General features: G+C 42.8%; 1 protein-coding gene across 1 annotated transcript; it reads left to right on the top strand.

Annotated features, from left to right (window-relative positions):
* The first annotated feature begins 22265 nt into the window (after positions 1–22265).
* Positions 22266–23192, top strand: LOC149277998 (olfactory receptor 6Q1-like). The gene has a single exon (XM_089502491.1). The coding sequence runs from the start codon at positions 22266–22268 to the stop codon at positions 23190–23192; it is 927 nt and encodes a 308-aa protein (XP_089358617.1).
* The last annotated feature ends 2431 nt before the right edge of the window (positions 23193–25623 follow it).

The following is a 25623-nucleotide window of genomic DNA, read 5'->3' on the forward strand; positions in this document are numbered from 1 at the left end:
CACCGAATATTGGAGTACTTTGGCGTAGTGGTGGGCTAAGCATACTATGGCTATATGATGTGATGGAATCTCCAGTTGTTATCACACAGTCCTAGGCTAGTTCCCTGTCCTTTGTTGTGTCCTGTACCTTATATGTCTTGTCTGGCTATGTTCCTTGCTCTGTCCCCTTTGCTTGCTATATTCTGCTGTTACTCTGCTTAGCTTCCCTACTCCCAGCCTGCAGCATCCTGCACATGATTCTAGTGCTATGTATCATGCCTGCTCCAGGGTGCCTGCAGGATATCACCAAGTTTTGATGTGTTCTGGACAACATCAGCTGCTATGTCAGGGAGCTGGTATGTAGCCACACAGCCCTAGATGCTCACCCGGGGGAGTGCAGTCATCCTGCACCAGGCCCTGTCAAACTCCGCTGCTGCACAATAACTCCTGAACACAAACGTTGGGCGCTCTGGGTCATTACAGTCATCTGTATGGACCCAGTCCCTGTGTCACGAACTATACTTACCCGTACAGCGGGTAGCCGTGTACCCGCTGCTCGACGCGCCCTCCAGCAACGCGGTCTGCAGGCTTCCCGACGGGGCCTTCGCACATGCGCGAAAGCCGGTTCTCTTAAAGGGACCGCGTCCCGGAAATTGGGCAGGTTCCAGGGGGCTTCTGGGACTACTTAAACAACTGGCACCTTTCCTAAGGTGCTCGGTTGTTGTTTAGAGTTCCTGAAAGCAACTCAGCGGTTTGTTCCCCTGCTTCCCCTTAAACTCTCAGTTAACCTTTTCCTGCCTGTTCCTGATCCATCTAGCTCCTTGACCCTTTAATCTCCGTCTCAGTTCCCCATGTTTGGTTTTCTCGGCTTTGACCCGTATTTGGATTTCGACCTCGGCTACGTCTTATCCCCTGGCTTTCTGCTCGGCTGCTCTGTGTTTACCCTCAGTCTTCTGGGGGGTCCATGTTATCCGTCTACTTACCCAGAGTTTATGTTAACTCTCCGTCTGTTGTTCCTGAGTCCGTCTACCTACCCAGAGTCTACGTTAACTCCTCGTCTGCTGTTCCTGAGTCCGTCTACCTACCCAGAGTCTACGTTAACTCCTCGTCTGCTGTTCCTGAGTCCGTCTACTTACCCAGAGTCTACGTTAACTCCTCGTCTGCTGTTCCTGAGTCCGTCTACTTCCCCAGAGTCTACGTTAACGCCTCGTCTGCTGTGAAGTTTGCATCTCCCGTTCCCTGCTCAACTCACTACTAGCAGTCTGCCAACAACCTGCTATCTAGTGAGTAGTGCATGGTCCGGCCTCCCTGCACAAGGTTCCTCCTCTCCTGGGCCAGGTAGGCTTAACACCCTGGCACCATCACAGAGAAACAAAGCAGATTTTGCTGAAATGTTGAAATTCTCTGTTATGGAGGCAGAGGCAAAGTTCGATATCATTTTAACTTTTATAAAATCATGACCATGATATCTTAAATCTAAGTATATTTGGGTCTATTCATCAAAATGTGAGTCGTAAAAAAAAAGTAAAACTCACAAGTTTACTAAAGCTCACTCTCATTAGCACTTGCACCGGGCAGAGGAATAAAAGAGAACAATCGCCAATCCCCTGGTTAAAAGGTGGTCCAGGATCACTCTACAGCTGGGTTGTCATGAACACTGAAGATTTTCCCCAGGATAGACTTCTGAGAGCCAATCAGGAGTTGTTTCTGGCAGCTATCAGTCTCCTGTGTGATTGCTATGAAGCTCAGCCTGGGAGAGGAATTGATTGCCTCTACTATAGCAGCTTCTAGGGTGAGAACTGAGAAGAGGAGTGAAGAGGGCAACAACATGATATAGCTTTCCCTGCTAATAGGTCTTGAAACCAGCTTGTTGAATCTTAGTGTATGCACTGTAATAAAGGTGTCAGTGTGTCTGGCAATTAGCAAGATGCAACACTGTATAGTATACTGAGTGAGTCTAAAAGAGCTGCAGTTACCCATAGTGGTCGTGAGCCCAGCAAAGTATACCAAACTCTAGCCCTACAGTCTTAACTCACAGCATCAGTTAGGCGAGAGCAGGACTGCAGAGGGACATCTTTGAGATAAAGGAGCATCACTCCCAGTCCTTCACCACAATACCAACCTATACTATAAGGTCTATTCACTAAGAAATAGAGTAAGGGTTAACACGACTGACAATACTTGACTCCCGTTCCATGCCCTTGTGTTCTAACATTCATATAACTCTGTGTGAGGGCTTGTTAGTGTCTTAGATATGAAATGCTGCCTCTTTATTCTCCTTGCTGAGACTGATCAATAGGAGTGATCTGATCATTATGATCCACTTGATGTCCAACTCCAATAAGTGACAGCTGTCGCGGAGAAAGGGGTCATCTAAGGTAAAAAAAAACCGCACACACAAATTATGAATAAAAATTAAATTAATACATAATTAGGGATTAATCTAGCCTTGGTGCAGTATTAATCTAAATTTTATTAAAGACAGGAGGCGAATATTTTGCATTTAACCTTCTTTACTGTTAACCTCCAGCAGCAAAACAGTTAACAGAGAACAATAAAACAACCAATAGGAACACAGCAAACAGTCTATAAATGTCTGCAGCTCTAGAAACTCCTCCTCTTTCTTTGCGAAGCTGAAAACGACAGCAACAACATCCCATCAGGAACAGAGCAGAAAACAGGAGCACCATGGCACGAACACCTCACACCACCGGAGGACGACCTGAAATACAGAGAACATGACAGTACCAAGCAAAAGACATGCAAAGCATGAAACAAATCCATAGTCACAAAGCAAAAACAGACAAGCCCCCGATAACCTCCCAAACATGCCACCCTAGGAAAACAAAGAAGGGAGGGACAGAACAACGAGAAAGGGGGGGAAAATACTCGCCTCCTGTCTTTAATAAAATTTAGATTAATACTGCACCAAGGCTAGATTAATCCCTAATTTTATAGCAAGACAGGAGGCTTCGTATTTTGCAATTTTAACGCACCTAAATCAATGCCAAGGCAGCGTGAGTCGGGGCCCGGAAATAAAAGGTCCGGAAAGTAGATTCCCTGGACCAATCCACTGCCGACAACAGGTCCGAGAGGGAACAGCCGGCCGACAACGCCGCGGAGGCGGCCGCGCCACGAACCGAGTGTGCCCCAAAGGAGCCCTCAATGCCAGCCAAAAGGAGACGCCAACGAATCCACCTGGAAAGAGTAGGGACCGAGACCGGGCGAAAGGGACGTACGTAAGAGATGAAGAGCGGACCTGAGAGGGACGACCGAAACGGAGCCGACCTGGCAAGATAAGAATGGACACAATGGGCCACACAAAGGAGTGGCCGCTCGGGAAAGTAAGGGTAAGACACCGAAGAAGAGTTGGACTTCGTCCTACGAGACACGGAGACCGAGACACCCTCGGGGGTAAAGGAAAAAGAGGACACGTCAAAAGCCCGAACATCGGACACGCGACGAAAGGAAACGAGACACAGGAGAAGAGCCGTCTTGGCGGAAAGCTGACGGAAAGACAGGCCATCGTTATCCGGCCAAGCTTCCAAAAAATGGAGAACTCGGGAGACATCCCAGAAGGACTGATAACGAACCTTCGGAGGTCTAGAGAGCCTAACACCTCGAAGGAGACAACAGACCGCCGGATCCTTACCGACACCCAAACCCTGCACCGGAACGTGCCGAATGGCCGAATGGAACAAATTAATGGTGCGGTAGGACCTGCCCAAGGAAAAAAGATGGGCCAAAAAATTAAGGACCGCCGTCACAGGTGCAGTAAGGGGATCAAGGTGTCGAACCAGACACCAGCGACACCAGGCGTTCCAAGCCTGGAGATAAGATCTCCGGGTGCCTGGGCCGATAGGAACCCGATAGGAACCCCGGAAACCGACCAAGCCACCAGCGTCAGACGATCCTGGAGGATAAGAGGATGAGGGTTCCCCTCCGGATCCTGAAGCAGATCCCAGGTCGAGGGAAGGATCAGAGGATCCGCGCACGACAGTTCCAGAAGCAATGGGAACCACGGCTGAGTCCTCCATAGGGGTGCTATCAATAGGATTGAGACACCCTGACGACTGACAGCATGCAGAGTCCGGAGGATCATGTTGAATGGGGGAAAGGCATATGCTCCTTGGAGAGGCCATGACTGCAGGAAGGCATCCACCGCCGAGGACAGCGGATCTGGGAGCCAGCTGAAGAACGCCTCTGTCTGACGATTCGACCGGGATGCGAAAAGGTCTAGATGGAGAGGACCTCGACAAAGGTGGAGAGAGTGGAACATGCTCGGCAGAAGGCGCCAATCGCTCACGTCCCTCCAATGTCGGGAGAACCAATCCGCCACAAGATTTTCCTTGCCAGGCAGGTACTCCGCCCGTATGGACAAATGATTGTCCAGACAGAACTGGTAAAGATCCTTGGTGAGCTCTGTGAGGAGCTGGGATCTGGAGCCCCCCAGCCTGTTGATGTAGCGGACGGCGGAGATGTTGTCCATGCGCAGCACCAGGGAACAATGGGTGACTCCCTTCATGAAGCTGCGAACCGCGAACGAGCCAGCAATGAGCTCCAGGCAAACTGCTCCCCAACCAGACAGGCTTGCGTCAGAGTCTAAGACAAAATCTGGACTTGACCCGAAAATGGCACGGCCGTTCCACGCGTCCATGTGGACCAACCACCAATGGACTTCTAACCGGGCCTCGTCCGACAGGGAGATCATCGTGTCGTAGGAGGCCGACTCGCGAAGGTGCCTCGTCTTCAGACGCTGAAGGGCCCGATAGTGGAGAGGGGCCGGGAATATGGCCTGAATGGATGCGGACAGCAGGCCAATAACCCTGGCGAGGTTCCTGAGCGAGACCAAGCCACCGCGAAGGAGCCTGCGGATCTCCTTCTTGATCACCAAGACCTTGTCTCGGGAAAGTCTGAGGACGGACGCCACCGAATCCACCGAGAAACCGAGGAACTGAACAGTCTGTGCTGGGACCAAAACCGATTTGGCCTCGTTGATGACAAACCCCAAGGGAGGAGAGCTCGGAGTGCACTAGGGATGCGGTGTCGCGAGACAGCCTGGGGAGAGGAGGGAGAGATGCTTGTCGAGGGACAGAGAGAAACTCGAGACGGAAGCCCACCACAGTCTGAAGGACCCAAGGATCGGACGTGAGGCGAGACCAAACATGGAAAAAACGAGCGAGCCGATCCCCGACAGGAATGTGAGGAAGAACAGGAAACAGTCTTACCTGAGGCCGATCTTCCCCTGGTGGACGAAAATCCTCTGCCCCTGGAACCACCTCTGGAGAAAGGAAGCCGGTAGTGGGAGCGGTACGCGGTGGAGGCGTCCGGAAACCAGGGTCTTGAGCCAAACGAGGCCGTTCTGCTGGCGGCACGACCCCTCTGCCGGCCAGCTCTGGAGGAAAAACGACTCCCTGACTGGAAAACACGCCTCATGTTAGCCTGGGCCTTGGTGAGGGAGGTGAACAAGTTCACGTGTTGGCTCAAATCTTTAATAAATTTCTCGCCAAAGAGTAAACCTTTGGCTTCAGCGCCCAGCTCCTTAGGGGCCAACTCGGCCAACTTGGCGTCCAGCTTAAATAACGCCGCCTTGCGTTGTTTGGAGGAGATGGCGCAATTGGCGTTGCCCAGAAGACATAAGGCTAGCTTAGTCCAGTCGCGAACCAACTGGGGGTCCAGAGGAGTGCCATCAGTGATGGCTTCGTCAGCCATTTGGAAGACTTGCGTCAAAGGGCCCGAGACGTCTAAAAGTTTGTCTTGTGCTGAGCGCAAACCCAGCTCAATGCCCTTACGAGGGTCTTTACCATTCTTAGTAAGGAAAGTCACGAAAGTCTGGTCGAACTCGGGGGTATTAAGGACCTTATCCTTGACGGTAGGACGAGGGCACTCTGAGCGGAGTCGTTGGCGTACGTCCTTGTCTAGAGGACGGCGGATCCAGAACCGCAAAAACTCTGCAATGTGCGCAGAAGGAGTCCACTCTGAAGAACGTGGGTGGCGAAGGGCTCTGGGATCAAACAACGGAGTGCCGAGGTCATCCATAACATCAAACGGTTGGTCAGGAGCGCTGGACAGGTTGCTGAGTGTGTCTGATGGGAACACAAAACAAGGAGTGAGTAGGGCAAAATCCAGGCACAGGCCAAATAACCGGGGTTCACCCGAACAGTAAAATGCAACAAGGTAGGTGCCGTATCCCCAATAACGTGCCCAGAGGAGTGGGGTTCACCACGCCTGATAACTGCAGGGGGGCTACCCGAGCAGAGGTAAAAAGGGGGTCACCCAGAGAGCCAAAATCCAGCAAGGGGGTCACCCCAAAGAACAGGCCTGAAAGGGGTTCATCCACAGATTCTCAAAGGCAAGGCCATAACAGTAATGGGCAGTGGGGGTTCACCCATGGGGAGGTCAGCAGGGGGTTACCCTGAAGTCAGATTCCAACCAGATGTGTAGTACATGCACAATGTTTCATTTGCCTTGTAAATGCAGCCTGGCGAATGTAAACCAATAGGGGTCCTCAAAACACCTAAAAACGTAAAACCCTAAAAGAAAAACAAGCAACGCGGCCGAGAAAGGCCCAAAAACTACAAACGGCCGAGCGCCGCGTGGTGAAGGCCGCCAGCAAAAAAGGCCGGGGCCACCACCACGCCGCGACCGACACGAAGCGAAAGCTAGCCGAGCGGAGAAATATATATAGGCCGCAACGCGGCCGCGGGCCCGACCGACGCGCGGGAAAACGGGCCGAGGGAGACCGCCGCACGGAAGACGGCCGCGGCAGGACAAAGAAAAACACGCAGCGGGACGCCGCCAGTCAAAACGGCAGGCCGTCGCGCATCAACGCGTCAAGCCGCCGCGCATCAACGCGTCAAGCCGCCGCGCATCAACGCGGGAAGCCGCCGCGCACCCACACGCGGCAGGCGGGGGAACTACAAACACGCGGCCAAGCCACCGCGTAAGAAATGGAAAAAATAAAAGAGAGGAAAAACCTAAAGGGCGGGAGCCCACAAGGCCTGACAGACAAGCCGACCTGAGGTAAGGGGAAAGCAAGAGTAGGCACCAAGATGCCTGCAGGGAAGGGAAAAAACAGCAAAGGGGAAATACAGAGAAACCCACAGCTGCACAGGTACCCAAAATAAAATACTGATAATGTAAAGTAAATAAAATATTGATTATACAACAGTGCTCAGACACTAAGAAATATAATGGAATGTTCTCACCTGGAGGTTAAGCAGCAAAGAAAGAGGAGGAGTTTCTAGAGCTGCAGACATTTATAGACTGTTTCCTGTGTTCCTATTGGTTGTTTTATTGTTCTCTGTTAACTGTTTTGCTGCTGGAGGTTAACAGTAAAGAAGGTTAAATGCAAAATACGAAGCCTCCTGTCTTGCTATAAAATTATTATAACCTGATTGTTTATTAGTGACAAAATGGTACTCCTTGACAGAGGTAGACGATTTTCATCATTATATAGTGCGCCAGACACAGACAGTTATACAGCATGACCACTATCAGTGTTAGCAAGTCAGACACAGACGATGGTACAGCATAACTCCCATAACTTTATACTAAGCTAGGCACTGATGCTGAGACACCATGACTCTTACTCATGCTCTCTGACACTCTTACTCTCTCTTTTAATGTCTCCCTATCTCATTATACACATTATACCTGATGTCCCTCACACATCATGCCCATTACACCCATCACCCATCCTCTATTTCCCTCTCTTTCACTTTACTCCTCTGTTTTTGTTCTATCTCATTCCTTTTCTCCATCTCTTTTTTCCTGACTCTTGTTTTTCTCTGTCCTGATCAAATATTCACCTTTTTATTTAGTCTATCACTGCCTATTCCTGTTTCTTTTATTTTCTTCCTCTTTCATTTTCCCATTATTTTTCTTCTTTCAATTATTTTCTCTTTCCCTCTTTTTATTCTCACTGCCTTATCACTTCCTTTTCCTCTCTTCCCCCTTCCTTTCTTTCTCCCTTTCTTCCTTTCTTCATCACAAATCATTCCCTATCCTACCATACCTTACTCCCATCACCTGACATCCAACATACGTCACTTCAATCACACACCACTGCTATGACACCCAGATATCACATCTAACACCCATTATACATAGCCACCACACATAACACCTCACTATCACACCCAGCCATCACACCTCACGCTTATTATACCATGCTATCACACCTCACTTCTGTCAAATTCAGCCATCACAACACATGCCCATCACACCCAGCCATTGCACACACTCAGTCCTCCCTCTTACTTTGAGGAGAGATAGGATCTCCAAGAGATGCAAAATGCTGTGGGGGGCGGATCAGTGGGGCAGGAAAAAGAAAGGGGCATCCAGATACTTGGCCTTCTGCTTGCAGGTGAAGAAGGATCTAAGGTCTTTTGAGGATTCCTGTTCCCCACTCCCCTGCTGCTAAAACATTACAGGCTTTGTATTGCCGGTATTCAAGGACAGAACACCGGCTGGGTGGCAAACCTAACCCCAAAACGTGACTGAAAGGTTAAAATGTAGAACAGAAACCATTAGATTTGTGGTTACAGTGAGCCACCTAGAAATCCTCAAGGAGTCCGCTTTTAGGGACTATATATTTTTATGGGGTTTGCTCTTTTATAGGGTCATTTGCTAGCACAATAGCGCAGACGGAGGACGTTTTGCACACAATCATGCTCTGGCTCCTCTTCCCAGAATGTGGGCGTGCTGCTGGAGAAGCCTGAGATGTAGCCTCTGACATACCTCCAGCCACCCGAAGGTAAGACACAGCGGTGGTCGTGAAAGTATCATGATTTATTTAACAAAAATAAAGCCAAAATTGAAAAGCCGTATATATATTAGACATGTTGAAATGGGCCAAAAACGATTCGGACACTTCATTCACACCCACTCACTCTCTCACACTCTAATTCTCATTCAATCTCCCTCTCATGGTTGAAATACTCTGGGGTATCTATTTTTCAAAAATATATATGATTTGATGTGGTAAATTAAATTGACCGGCTTTAAAGATCTTTGAAATCGGAGATGGAGGCAGTATGACCATATTTTTTAAAAATAGTTTTGAAATAGCAAAACACAACTTGTACTTATTACACTAAAATGTGCAAAAAAAGCAAAGCAGTGTGGGTGCACTAAATGAGGAATAAGAAAATTACAGCTAAACAGCAACATCGCAAAAATTTTAATACAGCCTTTGTCACAAAGTGTACTACATGTAAAAAAACCAGTCTTGTCATTAAGGGTTAAAGTTTTGGGAAAAAGAGATAAATAAAATAAAGTAGGTTTGTTTGAAGAGATGGAGGGCCAATCATGGGCGTAGGAACCCTTAAAAATCAATAATATATAACTCGAAACACTGGTAAAAATAATGTACGTTTAATACATTAAATATAGGAAAAAAGAGCTAATCTTTGTAACAAAATTTTTTTTTTAAATATTGAAAAATTGGACCCTAGGCAAGCATTTCCTTTAGCTGCGCTCCATGCTCCCTAGCATGCAATCACTCCCTCCGCTCCCACACCAAAAAAATTATATGTGCCACACTGTGAGAGTCAGTGCAGTCTTCCCTCCTTCTGACTACTCCGTGACATTAAATCCAAAATAAAGAAGCAGAGGCTCAGCACTGAAATAGTAAGGTGAGTTTATTTCACACAGGCAATGTTTCGACACACAGGTCTTTCACGTTGCCTGTGTGAAATAAACTCACCTTACCATTTCAGTGCTGAGCCTTTGCTTCGCTATTTTGGATTTATTGAAGGACTTGCCGTCGTGGGCGGCTCACGGCGGTTCGCATAGAGGAATGCGGCCGCCGTGAGCATGCCGCGTCCACATGCACGCCCCTCTGTGTACGTGCAGTATGCAGTCACTCGGAGAGGGCGCGCGTGCGTCATCGTGAGCTAGCCGTCCACCCGCAGTCAACCGACGTGGGACCGCGGCGGAACCGGTAAGTGCAACAGTATGGAAACATAGCATAGCATGCAGGTATAAATCAACTGGAATTCACATAAAAAGTCAGCATTAAAGATGGAAACCCCCTAAATTACAGCATAGATCACAGGTTGCACACCCCAAAGGCCAGCCCTGGCATCCACATTCTCCACATAGAACCTGACCAGCACTCAGATTACACAAACAAATTACAGTCCAGAGTAAGACAACTTTGTCCCCAAACAGCCCAGTGTGAGCCAACTTTGTCCCCAAACAGCCCAGCGTGAGCCAACTTTGTCCCCAAACAGCCCAGCTGACAAATAATTAAAGCAATTCATCCACACATTAATTCATTATTTCACTCATTCACACAATTCATCCACATATTAATCCATTCATTCTCACTCTTTATTTCAATATGCTTACTACCCCCTTTTATTACTTTTATCCCCCCTTCGCACACTATCTACCCCTTTCCCCCTTCTCACACTATCTACCACTTTCCCCCCTTCTCAAACTATCTACCCCTTTCTCCTCTTCTCACAGTTTATACCCCTTTGCCCCCTCTCACACTATCTACCCCTTTCTCCCCTTCTCACACTATCTACCCCTTCCCCTTCTCACACTATCTACCCCCTCTCCCCCTTCTCACACTATCTACCCCTCCCCCTTCTCACACTATCTATCCCCTCTCCCCCTTCTCACACTATCTACCCCTCCCCCTTCTCACACTATCCCCTCTCTCCCTTCTCATACTATCTACCCCTCCACTTCTCACACTATCTACCCCCTTCTCACACTATCTACCCCCTCTCCCTCCTTCTCACACTATGTACCACCTCTTCCCCTTCTCACACTATCTACCCCTCCCCCTTCTCACACTATTTATCCCTCCCCCTTCTCACACTTTCTCCTCACCCCCTTCTCACACATCTACACCCTTCTCACACTATTTACCCCCCTTCTCACACTATCTATCCCTTCTCACACTATTTAAGCACTTTCACACTTTCTCACACTATCTACCCCCTCCCTATCCCTTCTAACACTATCTACCCCCTCCCTACCCCCTTCTAACTAGCTACCCTCTCCCTACCCTCCCTTCTCACTAGCTACCCTCTCCCTACCCCCTTCTCACTAGCTACCCTCTCCCTACCCCCTTCTCACTAGCTACCCTCTCCCTACCCCCCTTCTCACTAGCTACCCTCTTCCTACCCCCCTTTGTAGGTCACTTACCGTGCAGTCCTGTGGTGGGAGCGAGAGGCCTCTGTCGTCATATGACGTCATATCCCGGCGCTCAGCATGAAGCGCCGGCACAGAGACAGACGCCTCACGCTCCCACCGCTGCAGTCAGGTGGCGGTAGGGAGCACAGGAGACAGAAGGACGCCGAGCGGTTGCTGAAAATGACCGCTCGGCACCCTGGGGGGGATTTCTTTATTATCGGTCCCCACGCATGAGTTACTGGTGGGGATCTGTCCCATGGGGCCAATGTATAGGAAAGGAGCATGAGTTTGTAATGAGTGAAGTGTTCAGGTGAACGAGACTTCCTCCAGATGCGCTCAGCTGTATGTGAACACCTTTGGAGGTGGCTATAGTCTGTAAGTTGAAGAGCGTTGAGGTCACAGAGATTAATAGGTTTGTGGGTTTTTTTGGGAAGATAAGTTTTTGAGAGGCATGTCAGGGTTAAATGTTAAAAGACTGTGGTGAGAGACAGAAGGCAGAGTTGGAGAAATTAGATGTTGAACATAGGTGGGAGAACACTACGTGAATTTGATTACTGTCACGGTGCATGGGGGAGATCAATTGTCAGAGGAGAGTCTGAGAGAGGAGGAGATCGAAAGTAGTTTAGAAGCAGCAGGTGAGGATGGGTCATCAATAGGTATAGTGGTGGACCCTAGGATTAATTTAGGGATCGTGGAGGAAAGAATGTGAGAGAGCTATGCAGCAAAGTGATCCGGGAATTGGGAAGTAGGGCCAGGAGGTCGGTAGATCACTGTCACAAAGAGAGCAATTAGGGAGAACAGACGGACAGAGTGTACTTCAAAGAGACGAGAGGTGCAGTGAGAGTGTCTGAATGTGTGTGTTAGTGTGAGTGTCTGGGCATGTTAATATCAGTATTGGGTGTTGTCACGGTAACCCTCTGAGGCTGAGGACATATAGGTTTAAGTTTGGGAGGGGGAACTGATGGATTCCTGGGGAAACTCCTTGCCTGTCTGCCCAGTCAACGCTTATGACCAGAAACGCTCCATGCGCCTGACTATGACCTAGCCACAAATCCATGGAACTGAATGTCGGCTAGCAACCCCAGCGATGCGTGCTGACAATTGGAACTACGTTGCTGCGGACATCAATTGTGGTAGGCAACACTCGGAGGTGGTTATGGAGAGGGAGCTCATTTGGGAGCCCTGGTTTTATTACATATCTCTAGGACCGAGGTTTACCCACCTGCGGCTTTAAAATTCTGGCCCGATTACTGCGCTGACTATTCCTGGGGGCATTTCTGCCGCTGTCATTCAGGGTCCTGACTTCGGATCAAGTAGCTTTTTGGAACATAACAGCCTTGGACTCTGAGCTCTCCCCCAGGTTTGATGCCGCTTGCTCAGGAACACCCCGAAATTGTGACTCTTTATCAGGTGTCCATAGAACTGTAGGGAGGCGCTGGGCTGTCTGGTAGTTGATGGGATTATGCTCCTGATCCAATTATGTTGTGTGTGATATAAATATCTGTGCTGTTCCCAATAAAGTCAGTTCCTGTTTTACCCTAATACATGCCCTTTCTTGTTATTGAGATAAGTCTCTATGCTGTGCAAGTGCACTTTAGGTATGTTGCATAAAATGATGTGTGTATTGCATTGGTGTGCAAACATTTGTAGATATTGTATATTGCACAGATATCTATGTATGTATTCCATTTTTAAGCATATACTTGTAGTTTTGCATGGGTGCATATGTGTCTGTACATATTTTGCACAAGTACACATGTAAGGAGACCATATGATGCTAAGCCACCAAGGCGAAGGGTCATTGAGTCTACACCATGGACAGACTAAAGATTACAAGTGGGCCTGGCACTTTAAGATCACCAACCGATAAATTACATACGTGTCACTGCCTGCTGGATTTATCGGGGCCGTGTGCTACACTGTTACACTTTTGCAGCAGACGGCCATGTTTATCAATAAAGGTTCTTGAAGGTACCATTGGACACTGGCCAACAGTGTCTCTGGTTGCCAGTCCAGGCCTAGTCTCTGAACCCTAATAATGGAATGACCCACAAGTTATGTAATTATTATCTATATTTTGTAGCAAGATTTATAAGTATTATTGTAATTTTAGAAATGTTATTTTGTTTTGTTAAATTGGTGTTAATTATGTACATGTTAAACATGCTTAACATGGTAAATGTAAATTCAAAGCAAGTTTGTTTATTTTTTTTTGCCTTGGGGAACACTGGCTGCATGACCATCCAGCCTTGAGGAGAAAAAAAGAGAAGCTAACCCTCCTGACATTAACAAGCTGTCATCCCTCCATGTGCAGCTTGTGGAAATGGTCTGTTGGTGAATCCCCTCTGATTTATACATTTATTTACCACAACCATCCTGAATGATTCAATAGATCAGTCTAGCATCAATCTAGCATACACAGATGATTTACAAAAAAAGACACATAGTTTATTAAGCTTTTCATGAAAGGAGATTGGGGTTAATGTTTGTTTGGACAAGCAGGAACATATTGTTTACATTATTCTAATACATTATTGATAAAGATGTATGGGTAGATTTAAATAATGAGTACATTTAAAGTGACTTTATTTTTCATATTGATCAGATAAGTGTCATTTACAGATAAGTGTATAGAGGATAGTGTGACTACCTTTTTAAATGGCCAGTTCCCTTGCAATCAAAATTGTCAATTGACAAAAGGATCTTTTCAGAAAAAATACACTATTTTAAACTTACAGTAGGTAAAATTAAAATTGTAAATGAAAATGATGAAAAGACCTGAAGTGCATCTCATCAAAGAAATGCATATATATTCAAAATAAATAGATTTGGTAACACAGAAGTCTGAAGCAAATGAATATATAAGGTATTGGAGTAAATATACACACATAATGTTTAATATATTGCTATAAAAATAACATTTATATGTATGTTTTTTTGCTTAATCTTAATGATGAAAGTTGGTTTGGATCTACAGAAAAAAATGTACAGCTTTTGTCTTTATTATTAATGTAATTACTTATAGTAGATGAAAACTGTTTTACAGCAGAAATACTTATTTAGTGTGTTCCATATTTCCTTGTTTCTGAGGCAATAAATGAAAGGGTTTATAATTGGAGTGAAAACAGCATATAATAGTGATACAATTTTGTTTCCATCCACCGATTTGGCCTTCTTTGGGCGAGCATACATAAACAATGTTGTAGAAAAAAATATTGTGACGACAGTCAGATGGGAAGCACAAGTGGAAAAGGCCTTCTGTCTCCCTACAGAGGTTGGTATTTTCAATATACTGTAAATTATATGGATGTAAGACATAACTGTAACCAAAAGAGGGATGAGGAGAATCACTAATGCTAATATGAAATCTACCATTTCTGCCACTGACATGTCTATACAGGCAAGGTTCAACATAGGAGAAATGTCACAGAAAAAATGATTGATAATGTTAGGGCCACAAAAGGATAATCTGGATATAAAGGAGATCTTAATCAAAGTAGTAACAAACCCTGCTATCCAAGAAAATGCTGCTAATTGAACACAAAGCTCACGGTTCATGATTCTGACATAGTGTAGTGGATAGCAAACTGCAATATACCTGTCAAAAGCCATGACAGCCAAGAGAACACACTCTGTACACATCAGCGATATGAAAAAAAAAAGTTGTGTCATACACCCAGAGAAGGAGATAGTCTTAATGTCCGTAAGAACATTGACCAGTAGATTTGGAACTGTGACTGAGATGTAACAAATCTCTAAAAAAGATAAATTACTGAGGAAAAAGTACATTGGTTTTTGAAGATTGGTATGTAGTTGTATAATTAGAATAATCAGTATGTTCTCAGATACTGTTAGGATATAAGCAACAGAAAAAAATATAAAAAGGAGGATCTGCATTTCCAGTAGATTGGGAAATCCAAGAAGAAAGAATTCTTTAACTTGAGTGGTATTATTGTTCTCCATCTGGACATCTAGATTATGGGTTGCAAAATAAAAGAGCGAGAAATAAGTATGTTGCCTTAAAAGTATAAAACATTGCCTTCTTAATATAAAAAGAGCATACTATTAATGTATGTTTAGTCATACTTAAATTAACTAATAAAACGGTTTTTTTATTGATATTTTTATGTTATATATTTTTCTAGGACTTGATGGAATTCTATACTTCTAGAATCAAGTCATACATATTACTGCAGTCTCCTGTAGACCCTGTTAAACTGAATATCTCATATACTATATACATGATTTCAATAATGTGGAAAAATATTTTATTATAAGGAATAAAATAGAAATACCTGTAGTAGAACATTTTAATATAAATGAGCAGATAATTCCTGACATATAACCTCTACGTTAAGCAAGATGAAATTATACATTGCTGTTAAGTATAATCTAACCCCCATTTCCAATACAATTGCATAAAAAAAGATAACAGCACTTACTTACTTACTTACAATGAGTTTTATGAAAGAATGACTTCTGGGAGTCCCCACAAGAGACACACATGTTAAGGTCAGAGACTTATCTATAACTTTTATAGCGCTGTTATGAACTGATCTATAATAAATATATATATCAAGACCATTCATTGCAATGCTGGCCCAAAGCTATTTCAATCCCACCAGTATTAGACAGTTTAATTAATATTACAGTACCATACTGCTATGTTATTCTATGCAATGTAAATTGTGTTAAATTACTTTAATACACAAGCACAATAAAAGACACATTAAAAACTCTATTATGTTTTCAGATAAGTTTCAATGTATACTAAGCGAAATAAAAATAGAATATAAGTAGAGTGATGTTTTTGAAAAAAATTGTGTCTTCAATTTCCAACTAAAAGGACAGAGTTACAACAAGAACTAAATACACCATAACTGTAGATGATATTATGTTGCGTTAGGCACATAAAATGCTCATAACAATTTTAGACAAATAAAATTATAATTATTGAGCTATTTCTGCATTTCCACGTACCCCAATGAAAAATCAAATAAAAAAGGAATGTTAACACAAAACTTAGCTGAAGATAGACTCCAATAGTGGTTGTCTCAAGCAATTTTCCAGCTGTGGCAGTGTTGCTCATCTACTTAAGACAGTTGCTCTCAAGAATGATTTCATCCACAGGAAGTGGATGTATCTCAAAATGCTGAAATTCCCTAATGATTATAATGTGATAGAATATTCCTTGGATAATATGCCATTCCAAAGTTATTGTTTTTTTAAAAAGTGTATCTTTATTAGAGATGACAATTGATTTAATCTGAAGTTAAAAGAAGTTATTTTTGTATCAGGTCTAACTCTGTACAAGCATAAAAATGAATATACCAATACATACCATGTGGCCTGGATATTTATAGATGAAAAAGTGAACATTATCCATAATAAATGGCTAGCAAAGTAAAACTGTTTGTCCCAGTATTACTTACATCACAACATGTCTCAATTTCCCATGACAGCATAGCAAAGAACACCAAAGGGGCACACCCAGATATACATTATCACCGGAATTTGGTTAAAACAAAAAACAAATGCATTTACAAGTTTAAAGTATAAAGTGAACTTCATTCAACATTGATGATACAAAAAGTCATATAGATATCAATGATATTTATGTGATACAGAAAATGTTCCAAGATTTTAGGGATAATGAAATAAGAATACATCCAGACAAGATCATATATGTGGAGAAAAAAACATGGAAAAATTAGACCACAGATTGATTAATCACAAAAGTGGTAAAGTACTGGAAGGAATGTTCTCATAACTCCTTCCTTGCAGGGAAAAAGGGTTGATAATATTCCTATCATGGTTATTCAAACTGATAGGGAAACACTTATTTTGAGGAATGATTGTATGACAGGTATGACTGGATGTTCAGTGTAAATAGTATACACTAGGCTTATGCATTTGGATATGTATGAATAGCAAATTTACTGAATTTTGGTCTGAAATTTGTGGGTCCGCATTTAATCACACTCTCTCACACTCTCACTCTCTCACACTCGCATTCTCGTTCACTCTCTCTACCACTTTCACTTCTTCTTCTCCATGGACATAACCTGTAAACTTAAGCACATCTGGCAGGAAGCACAGCACAAAGGGTGAAGTTTGTGCTTACTGGGCAGAGAATAGAGACATTGAGGGAGAAAGTGAAAGAATGTGAGAGAGAATGAGTAAGTGGGAGTGAGAAGCAGTGAAATACAAGCAAAAATGATGATAATGGGAGATGGGAGTTATGTCTGGCTCGGTATATAGTGATGGGCGTTATGGTGTACCACCATTAGTGCCTGGCTCAGTACTCAATAGACTTGGGCACCAGGGGGCTCTTCGTGTTCGTCTTCGTGCTCGTCTTCGGCAAAAAAACCAACTTCGTATTCCGCGAATGTTCGCCTGATCCTGTCTTCTCTTCGGGCGAATATTCGCGGACATTCTTCGTGTTCGGGTTTTTCCTCGTTTTCCCCGGTTAAGGGGTTAAAACGGGGTTAAAGCCGCTCTGGCGCCAGGAGTTTAAATGTCCGTATGAGCAACTCTATTGGTCGTCAGCAGGGGGCTCGTCTGCCATTGGTTGATGGCAGACGAGCCCCCTGCTCCTGGTGCCGTAATTGTTCGGCAGATCCTGCTGGTCTCCCTGTTCTATCATTTATTAACTGAAAGAACAGGGAGACCAGTGGGATCTGCAGGGTAAGTTGCAGCATTGGGATTTTAAAAGTCTGTACGAGCGACTCTGTTGGTCGCTCGTACAGACTTTTAGGCTCCTGGTGCTGTAACTTACCCGGCACATCCCACTGGTCTCCCTGTTCTATCAGTTAAATGTCCGTACGAGCGACCAATAAAGTCGTGCGTACGGACATTTAACTGATAGAACAGGGAGACCAGTGGGATGTGCCGGGTAAGTTGCAGCATTGGGGTTTTAAAACCCCAATGCTGCAACTTACCCGGCACATCCCACTGGTCTCCCTCCCTGTTCAATTAGTAAGTCTGTGCCAGGTTAAATGTCCGTACGAGCGACCAATAAAGTCGCTCGTATGGACATTTAACTAATTGAGCAAGAAGGGAGACCAGTGGCATCTGCAGGGTAAGTTGCAGCATTGGGGTTTTAAAACCCCAATGCTGCAACTTACCCGGCACATCCCACTGGTCTCCCTCCCTGTTCAATTAGTTAGTCTGTGCCGGGTTAAATGTCCGTACGAGCGACCAATAAAGTCGCTCGTACGGACATTTAACTAATTGAACAGGAAGGGAGACCAGTGGCATCGGCAGGGTAAGTTAAAACCCCAATGCTGCAACTTACCCTGCCGATGCCACTGGTCTCCCTCCCTGTTCAATTAGTTAAAGACCAGTGGTATCTGCAGGGCAAGTTGCAGCATTGGGGTTTTAAAACCTCAATGCTGCAACTTACCCTGCCGATGCCACTGGTCTCCCTCCCTGTTCAATTAGTTAAATGTTAAAGGGTTAAGGGGCCGTGCAAGTGAGCCTATTGGTCGCTTGCACGGCCCTTTAACCTATGGATTTCCGCTCCCGTTAACCCCTTCGATGCTGTGTTAGATAACGCAGCATCAAAGGGGTTAATGGGAGCGGAAATCCATAGGTTCGCTGTCAGGGGTTACAAAGACCGTGCGAGTGAGCCTATTGGTCACCTGCAGGGTCTTCCTCTGGCATCAACCAATTGGTTGATTCCAGAGGAGGTCCCTGTAGGCGACCAATAGGCTAATTCGCACTGCCCTGTAACCCATGACGGCGAACCTGCGGATTTCCACTTCCGGGAATTGCCGCGAAGACAAGGTAAGTTAGAAGGGGGGGGGGAATGGTAGACAAAGACAATCATGAAGATCTTCGTGGTGTGTGTCTTCGTCTTCGCCTACGTTTTACCGCCGCCGTCTTCTCTTCGGCGTGTCTTCGGAACGAACACGAAAATGCACTCTTCGTGTTCGTTTCCATGTTCGCCCGAAGACGAATGCACAAGTCTAGTACTCAATACTCAGTACTTTACCACTGTCAGGCTCGGTATATCATGATGGGCGTTATGCTGCACTGCTGCCATTGTTTAATTCAATATATAATGATGGAAGTTAAGCAGTACAATCATTAGTGACTGGCTCAATATCTACTGTGGTAATGGGATTTATGCTGTACCATATATGTCAGGCTCACTATGTGCTTAGGCTCACTATGAGCTGCACTGTATCCTATCTATGTCTGGCTAACTGTATGTTGATTAAGGCTATGATATAACACCTGGACAGGCATAATGGGGATTATAGTATACAACCTCTAGAGTGCCAAAGGTTACTGTGCCATTGTCCCAAATGTCCTATTAAGCTCATGCAAAACACATGGTCAGGACCCGACAAGCACAAAATGGGAATAAATCACTGGGTTTGGGGAAATTTGTTTTACTATTATATTTTAATTGTCTGCAGTTCTAATATCATTCATTTCTTTATTTTTTATTTATCTACTTTCCTCAAAATAACTCTATAGAAATGTAATGGGGGGGTCACAAATGTATGTTCTGCAAAAGCAGTGTGACAGATGTTCTGTTTGGCAGGAAAACCTGTTTGGGCACAAAAATGGCACTAACAAGCTGTTAGGGAACAAATATGGTGCTGACAAGCTGTTTGGGAACATAGATGGCACAGACAAGCTGTTTGGGGACAAAGATGGCACTGACATGCTCTTTTGTCACAAGGATTGTACAGATAAGCTGTTTGGGAACAAATATGACACTGCTAATATGTTTAAGGGCAAAGATGGCAATTTAGGGGCAAAGCTAGCATTAAAGGAAGTGGGTCACATGTTAAATGGTGAACTTGGAGGGCCCAAAGAGGTGGAGTGGCTGTCATACAAAATGGGTGTGGTTAGAAGTGTTATGTTTCTTAAGGGGAGGGATATTATCAATATAGCCACACCCACTTAGGGGGCACAAAACAAAAACTTGCACCCAGATGTCAGTGACCATAGGCTTAGTCCTGCCATTGATTTGTTTGCTTCAAGATACTGTTAAAGGAATGTTAGTTACATTTTTGCTATTGTTTTTAATGACTCCCACTTTATTTAAGTCCACTGACAAAATATCACAAACATTTCTTGCAGAAGTGCTTTGGGAACAAATAAGTCCCATTTAAGAGACACAATTAAAGTTGTTTTGTGATTATGTTTGGAGATCATAAGAAAAGGAAAACAAGGTGCGTGAAAATATGGGTTACATAAGCTTTGACAGTATTTGGATCCCAAGTGATTTTGTGACAAATAATATTTAACATCTGTCTCTGTGCTACTTTGTCATTACTGGCAAATGTTTGCCAGGACCAATTTTGACCACATATATTTTAGATATTTTGTGACCCATGACCTTGAATAAATGTGCTTTGAAAAACCTTAGCCATGTAACCTATTTTCTCTTCCCTGTTCATCAACGGGACCTGAAGTTAAATAAATTTAATCTGTATTGACCAAAAAATGTAAGTACCTCTGTAACATTCCTGCATTTTAAAATATGTTGTTATCCATGCAAATTTTCTGAGCCTAATTTTCAAGAACAGGTAGTTTGATGAACATTGGTAATGTCTTCTTAATATGATAACCTCTTATCATATGAAAGATATAAAATATTAATCTTAACATACTAGTATATTATTTTCCAATGCAACATGTGTTCTAATGTTTTTTTCTATTTAATTTAATCATCAATGTTTGTCATATACATATCAGACAAATATCTGCAAACAATGTCCATGATTCAGACAATATTCTGAGAAATATTCTTATAAAGTATCCCATCTGTATTAATAAATAAAATATCCCCAATGTTTTCTGATAACAATACTATGTTAACTTTCCCCTAATGAGTGATTAGGCTTACGAGTATATTGCTGCTCAATGGGCCAGTTACACTATGGGGAAGATTTCCCCAACTGGCCCAGTCACACTTCGGACAAATGTGCCAAGCAAGCACAGGCTCTTTAGTGTCGTCTTCCCAGGCACTGCATGTTCTTAACAGGCAGTCCGAAGTCAGGTCTAGTGCAGCACCAAATATAAATATGCCATTGGTCATTGAACATAAATTAAGCAGCATAAACAATTTAAATATTTTCCTAAAGCATAGTAAAGTTATAAAAAAAATCAGCTGGTTTGTAAATCCTAATTAGATGATTACAAAAGTATGGACATAGGTTTAGTTTTGTCTTTATTGTGTTTTTTTGCACATATATTTATATGAGTTTGTCAGCTATGCCCTTCTGTGTCTTCAAAATGAATAGCGAAGTCTGTAAAATAATTTTAACAAATTGGAGCTAATATAACAACAAATATTATTTTGATGGAGACAATGTGGTAACTCAAATAGAGTAAATTGATACTACTCAATAATAATACTTATGTTTCATCATAGTCAACTGCCATTTGTTTTCTTAGTGTTGTTTCAGTTTGAATAATATTAAATTACCATTATTTCAATATTTTTAATTATCATTATTTTTATCAGCAGCTTGTTAAAATAGTCTACAGAATTACAAACCATCAAAAAATGTATTAAATAATCAATTCTGATAACTATATATCCTGTGGAAACTATAAAAAAAAAAATTATATATTATACCAAAATGATATAAGTAAATGAGAAGTATGTTAGACCAAACATTTACTTTTAAACACATTCCTATTGTAAGATAATGAATTAATATAAGTATCAAACATGAAACAATATATTTTGAGTAATATACTTATAAAATGATTATTTCATTAAATGTATCAGCAGTTGCATTTCATCTAGTATTGGAGACAACTTGTGAAAAGTATAGGATGATTGATGGTCAATTGCAAATTAAAGTGACCTATATGATCATTTCAGCTTTGAATATCACAATGCCATACCTAAATATACCTATGTAGACTTAATGCCTTTATACAAATAAAGAAGAAAAACAACTAGTCCTTGGGACTAATAAACATAAAGACTAATCACTAGTTTAAATATTAATTGACAAATATATTGAAATCATTTTGTTTAAAACAAACATATTTTACGGTTGAATTTGAAAAAATTTTCAGATTGTGTTTTTTATAATCCTCAATTTTTCATGTTTTTTTAAAATTTTCCAGGCATAAAATATAAAGCTTCTGAAAACATGATAAATCAAACTCGTGTGTCTGAATTCATAATTGTTGGGTTTTCTAGTATCAAGGAAGTTCAAGTAATTTTTTTTTCTGTCTTTTTGATAATGTATGTATTCACATTTACCCAGCATGTGATAATTATTCTGGTCATACACTTGGACCATCGTCTTCACACTCCTATGTATTTCTTCATAATTAATCTCTCCTTTTTAGAGATTAGTTATGTCACTGTTACAGTCCCCAAGATGTTATCTGGCTTCATATCTGGCATAAAGACCATCTCTGTAAAAGGATGCTTCTCCCAGTTGTATGTCTTTTTCTTCTTGGGTACAACAGAATGTTTTCTACTGACTGCAATGGCATATGACAGATATCTGGCTATCTGTGTACCTCTCCACTATAATGGAATAATGGACACAAGAACTAGCATTAAATTTACTGGAGGATGCTGGTGTGCAGGATTTCTAGCACCACTTTTGCCAACAATATTAATTTTTCGACTGCCCTTTTGTGGTTCCAATGTCATTAACCATTTTTTCTGTGATTCTCCACCATTGTTGAAACTTTCTTGTCAAAATATTGACTCCATTGAAGTGATTAATTTTGTCTTGGGTTCATTAATTCTTCTAACTTCGTTCTGTCTCACTATGGTATCCTATATTCATATAATCTCTACAATACTTAAGATTCCTACCAAAAATGGGCGTCAAAAAGCATTCTCCACTTGTGCATCCCATCTCATGATCGTTATTATTTTCTATGGCACAACAATTTTCACATATGTCCGTCCCAGAACCATCAATGCATTTAATTTCAACAAAGTTGTGTCTCTAATTTACTCTGTTATTACACCAATGATCAATCCAATCATCTACAGTTTAAGGAACAATGATATCAAACAGGCACTGAAAAAGATGTTGACTCCAGTTTGCATGTAAAAAATATAAAAAATGGGGACACTGCACTTTTAACCCCTTAAGGACCAGGCTGTGTTTTACCTTTTGTACCATTGGGACCGAGGCTGTTTTAACACTTTTGCGGTGTTCGTGTTTAGATGTAATTTTCTCTTCACTCATTTAGTGAACCCACACAAATTATATGTTGTTTTTTTCAGGACAAGAAGGGCTTTCTTCAGATACCATTGTTTTAATCATATTATCTAATTTCCCATAAAAAAAATAATAAAATATGATGAAAAATGTAAAAAAAACCCACATTTTCTGACTTTTACCCCAAAAATCTTTTACTCATCCAAAAAAGCTAATGAAAAAACCTACTAAATATATTCTACTACTTGTCCTGAGTTTAGAAATACCCAATGTTTTTATGTTTTTTTGCTTTTTTCTGCACGTTATGGAGCATTAAGTACAGGTAGCGTTTTGCTATTTGAAAACCATTTTTTCCAAATCTGGTAATTCTTCCCCCCATGTGCCATTTCGGGTATCTTTGAAGCCGGCCAATGCAATTTACCCCATCAAATCATATATTTTTGAAAACTAAACACCCCAAGGTATTTCAAATGCTAGTATTTTAACCCTTTCCATGCATGAGATTCTACAACCAGCCTTTGCCACACTTTGTGTTAGTATTTTTTTGGTATTTTTTTTTACACAAATTGTACTTTGGGTATACATTTATAGCTCCAGGTATACGTCACTATCAAACAACACCCTAATATGTGTTCAGGAACATCTCCCGAGTTCAGTCATACCCCACGTGTATGGGTTTGTCTGGTGTTTGAAGTTAAAATGCCACATTTTGGAAGTGCGCTTTTTTTTTTCCCCATTTCGGTCAGTCTGTGCCTATGCCCTATCTTTGAGCCCGGCCACTCCAATTTACCCCATCAAACCATTCATTTTTTTAAATTAGACACCCCTTGGGTAGTTGAAATGCTTTTATAAAAATTTGTCCACGTCAGGATTTTTGGGAAGATACAGCGCTAATTTTAGCACTTGTTCATAATAATAAACTTTATTTTTTTATTTTATTTATTTTACTCTTTTTGGACTTTTTTTTTTACATTTTGCTGGAACTGGATAGTTCCTCTAAAGCAAAATAATTTTTAAATGTTACCATGTTTTTTTTAAGCTTTTTCTTTTTTTCCTTTTTTTTAAAATTATTATTTAATTATTTTTAAATATTTTACTAATCACATAGTGATTAGAAAGCTGGGCTCCATTGACTTGTATGGTTGAATGCAGTACCTGTATTCAACCTGCAAGTGGAGCCAGAGTTCTCTAGAGGGTCTGGAGACTGTCTAGCGAACTTTTTCAACTTTATTATTTTTTTTCCCGGGCCGCCGCCATCTTGCGGATGGTGAAGACTGCATGCAGCTGCGGCTGTGACCTCTCTCCGGAGCGGTCACAGTCCATCAAGAGGTAAGTGTTTGGTGTCGCTGGATGCCTCCTGATCGAGGCATTCCAGCGACACCATTGAAGTTTAGGAGGTGATTGTTGATCGCCTCCTAAACGCTTTTAAAACGCGCGTCCGCCGCCATACAATGTATGGCGGCTGTTGACGCCCCGGGGAGGGGCCAGACATGGCCCATCATGCCGATCTCGGTGTTGCTGAATGCCTCGACATCGAGGCATTACAGCAACACCGTTTAAGCTTAGAAAGTGATCGTTGATCACTTTCTAAGCTTGTTTAAGTCTGATGACGTGTCAGGCACGTCATAGGTCGTTAAGTGACCGTTTTGCATGACGTGCCTGACCCGGCAATGGACGTTAAGGGGTTAAGCCTACCTTTCTAGAAGCCACCTATTTCTTTAATGTTCACTTTTTTAATTTGAAGAAAAGATGTACTGACACTTTCCCTCTTTAGTTTGAGCTCCCTATTTAGGGTTAATTAGTAGACTTGTGTATTTGGTTTGATATGGATTGCAAGTTTCATCTGAAATATTTGGGCCCACATTAACTCACACTCTCAAAGTCTCATTCTTGTTCACTCTCACGTTCTCTGAATGTTTACATACCTTATCTGCTGACCACTTCCGCTTCTTCATCTTCTATATTTTACCTTCTCCCTTAAAGTTTTGATGACGTTTTCTTCCCTGATTGGAGGATGCAATGCAAGCGCCGCTATTTTGGCAGAAGTTCCGGCTGGGTTGTCCATGGAGATGTGGATGCAAATAGAAGATTGAAGATAGAGAAGTTAAGATAAAAGATAGACTATGAAGAAGAAGGGGAAGCGGTCTGCAGAAGCGGAAGTGGAAAGAGTGATTGAGAGTCGGAGAGAGTGAGTGAGTGAGATTGTTCCCGAATTAAAAAGGATGACAGGTTCTTGGCAGAGACTCCAGCAACCCCAAAGCTGCCTGGTTGTGCGGCACGGAGACCACCTCCTACCTCGCCTCGGGGACTGCCACCACAA

Source organism: Sceloporus occidentalis, unplaced genomic scaffold (assembly GCF_023333645.1).
Source record: "Sceloporus occidentalis isolate IW3139 unplaced genomic scaffold, rSceOcc1.0.p SCAF_204, whole genome shotgun sequence".
In the NCBI taxonomy this organism is placed as follows: Eukaryota; Metazoa; Chordata; class Lepidosauria; order Squamata; family Phrynosomatidae; genus Sceloporus; species Sceloporus occidentalis.

Excerpts from the sequence above, each read along its gene's own strand:
- LOC149277998 (XM_089502491.1), top strand. The coding sequence starts at position 22,266 with ATGATAAATCAAACTCGTGTGTCTGAATTCATAATTGTTGGGTTTTCT.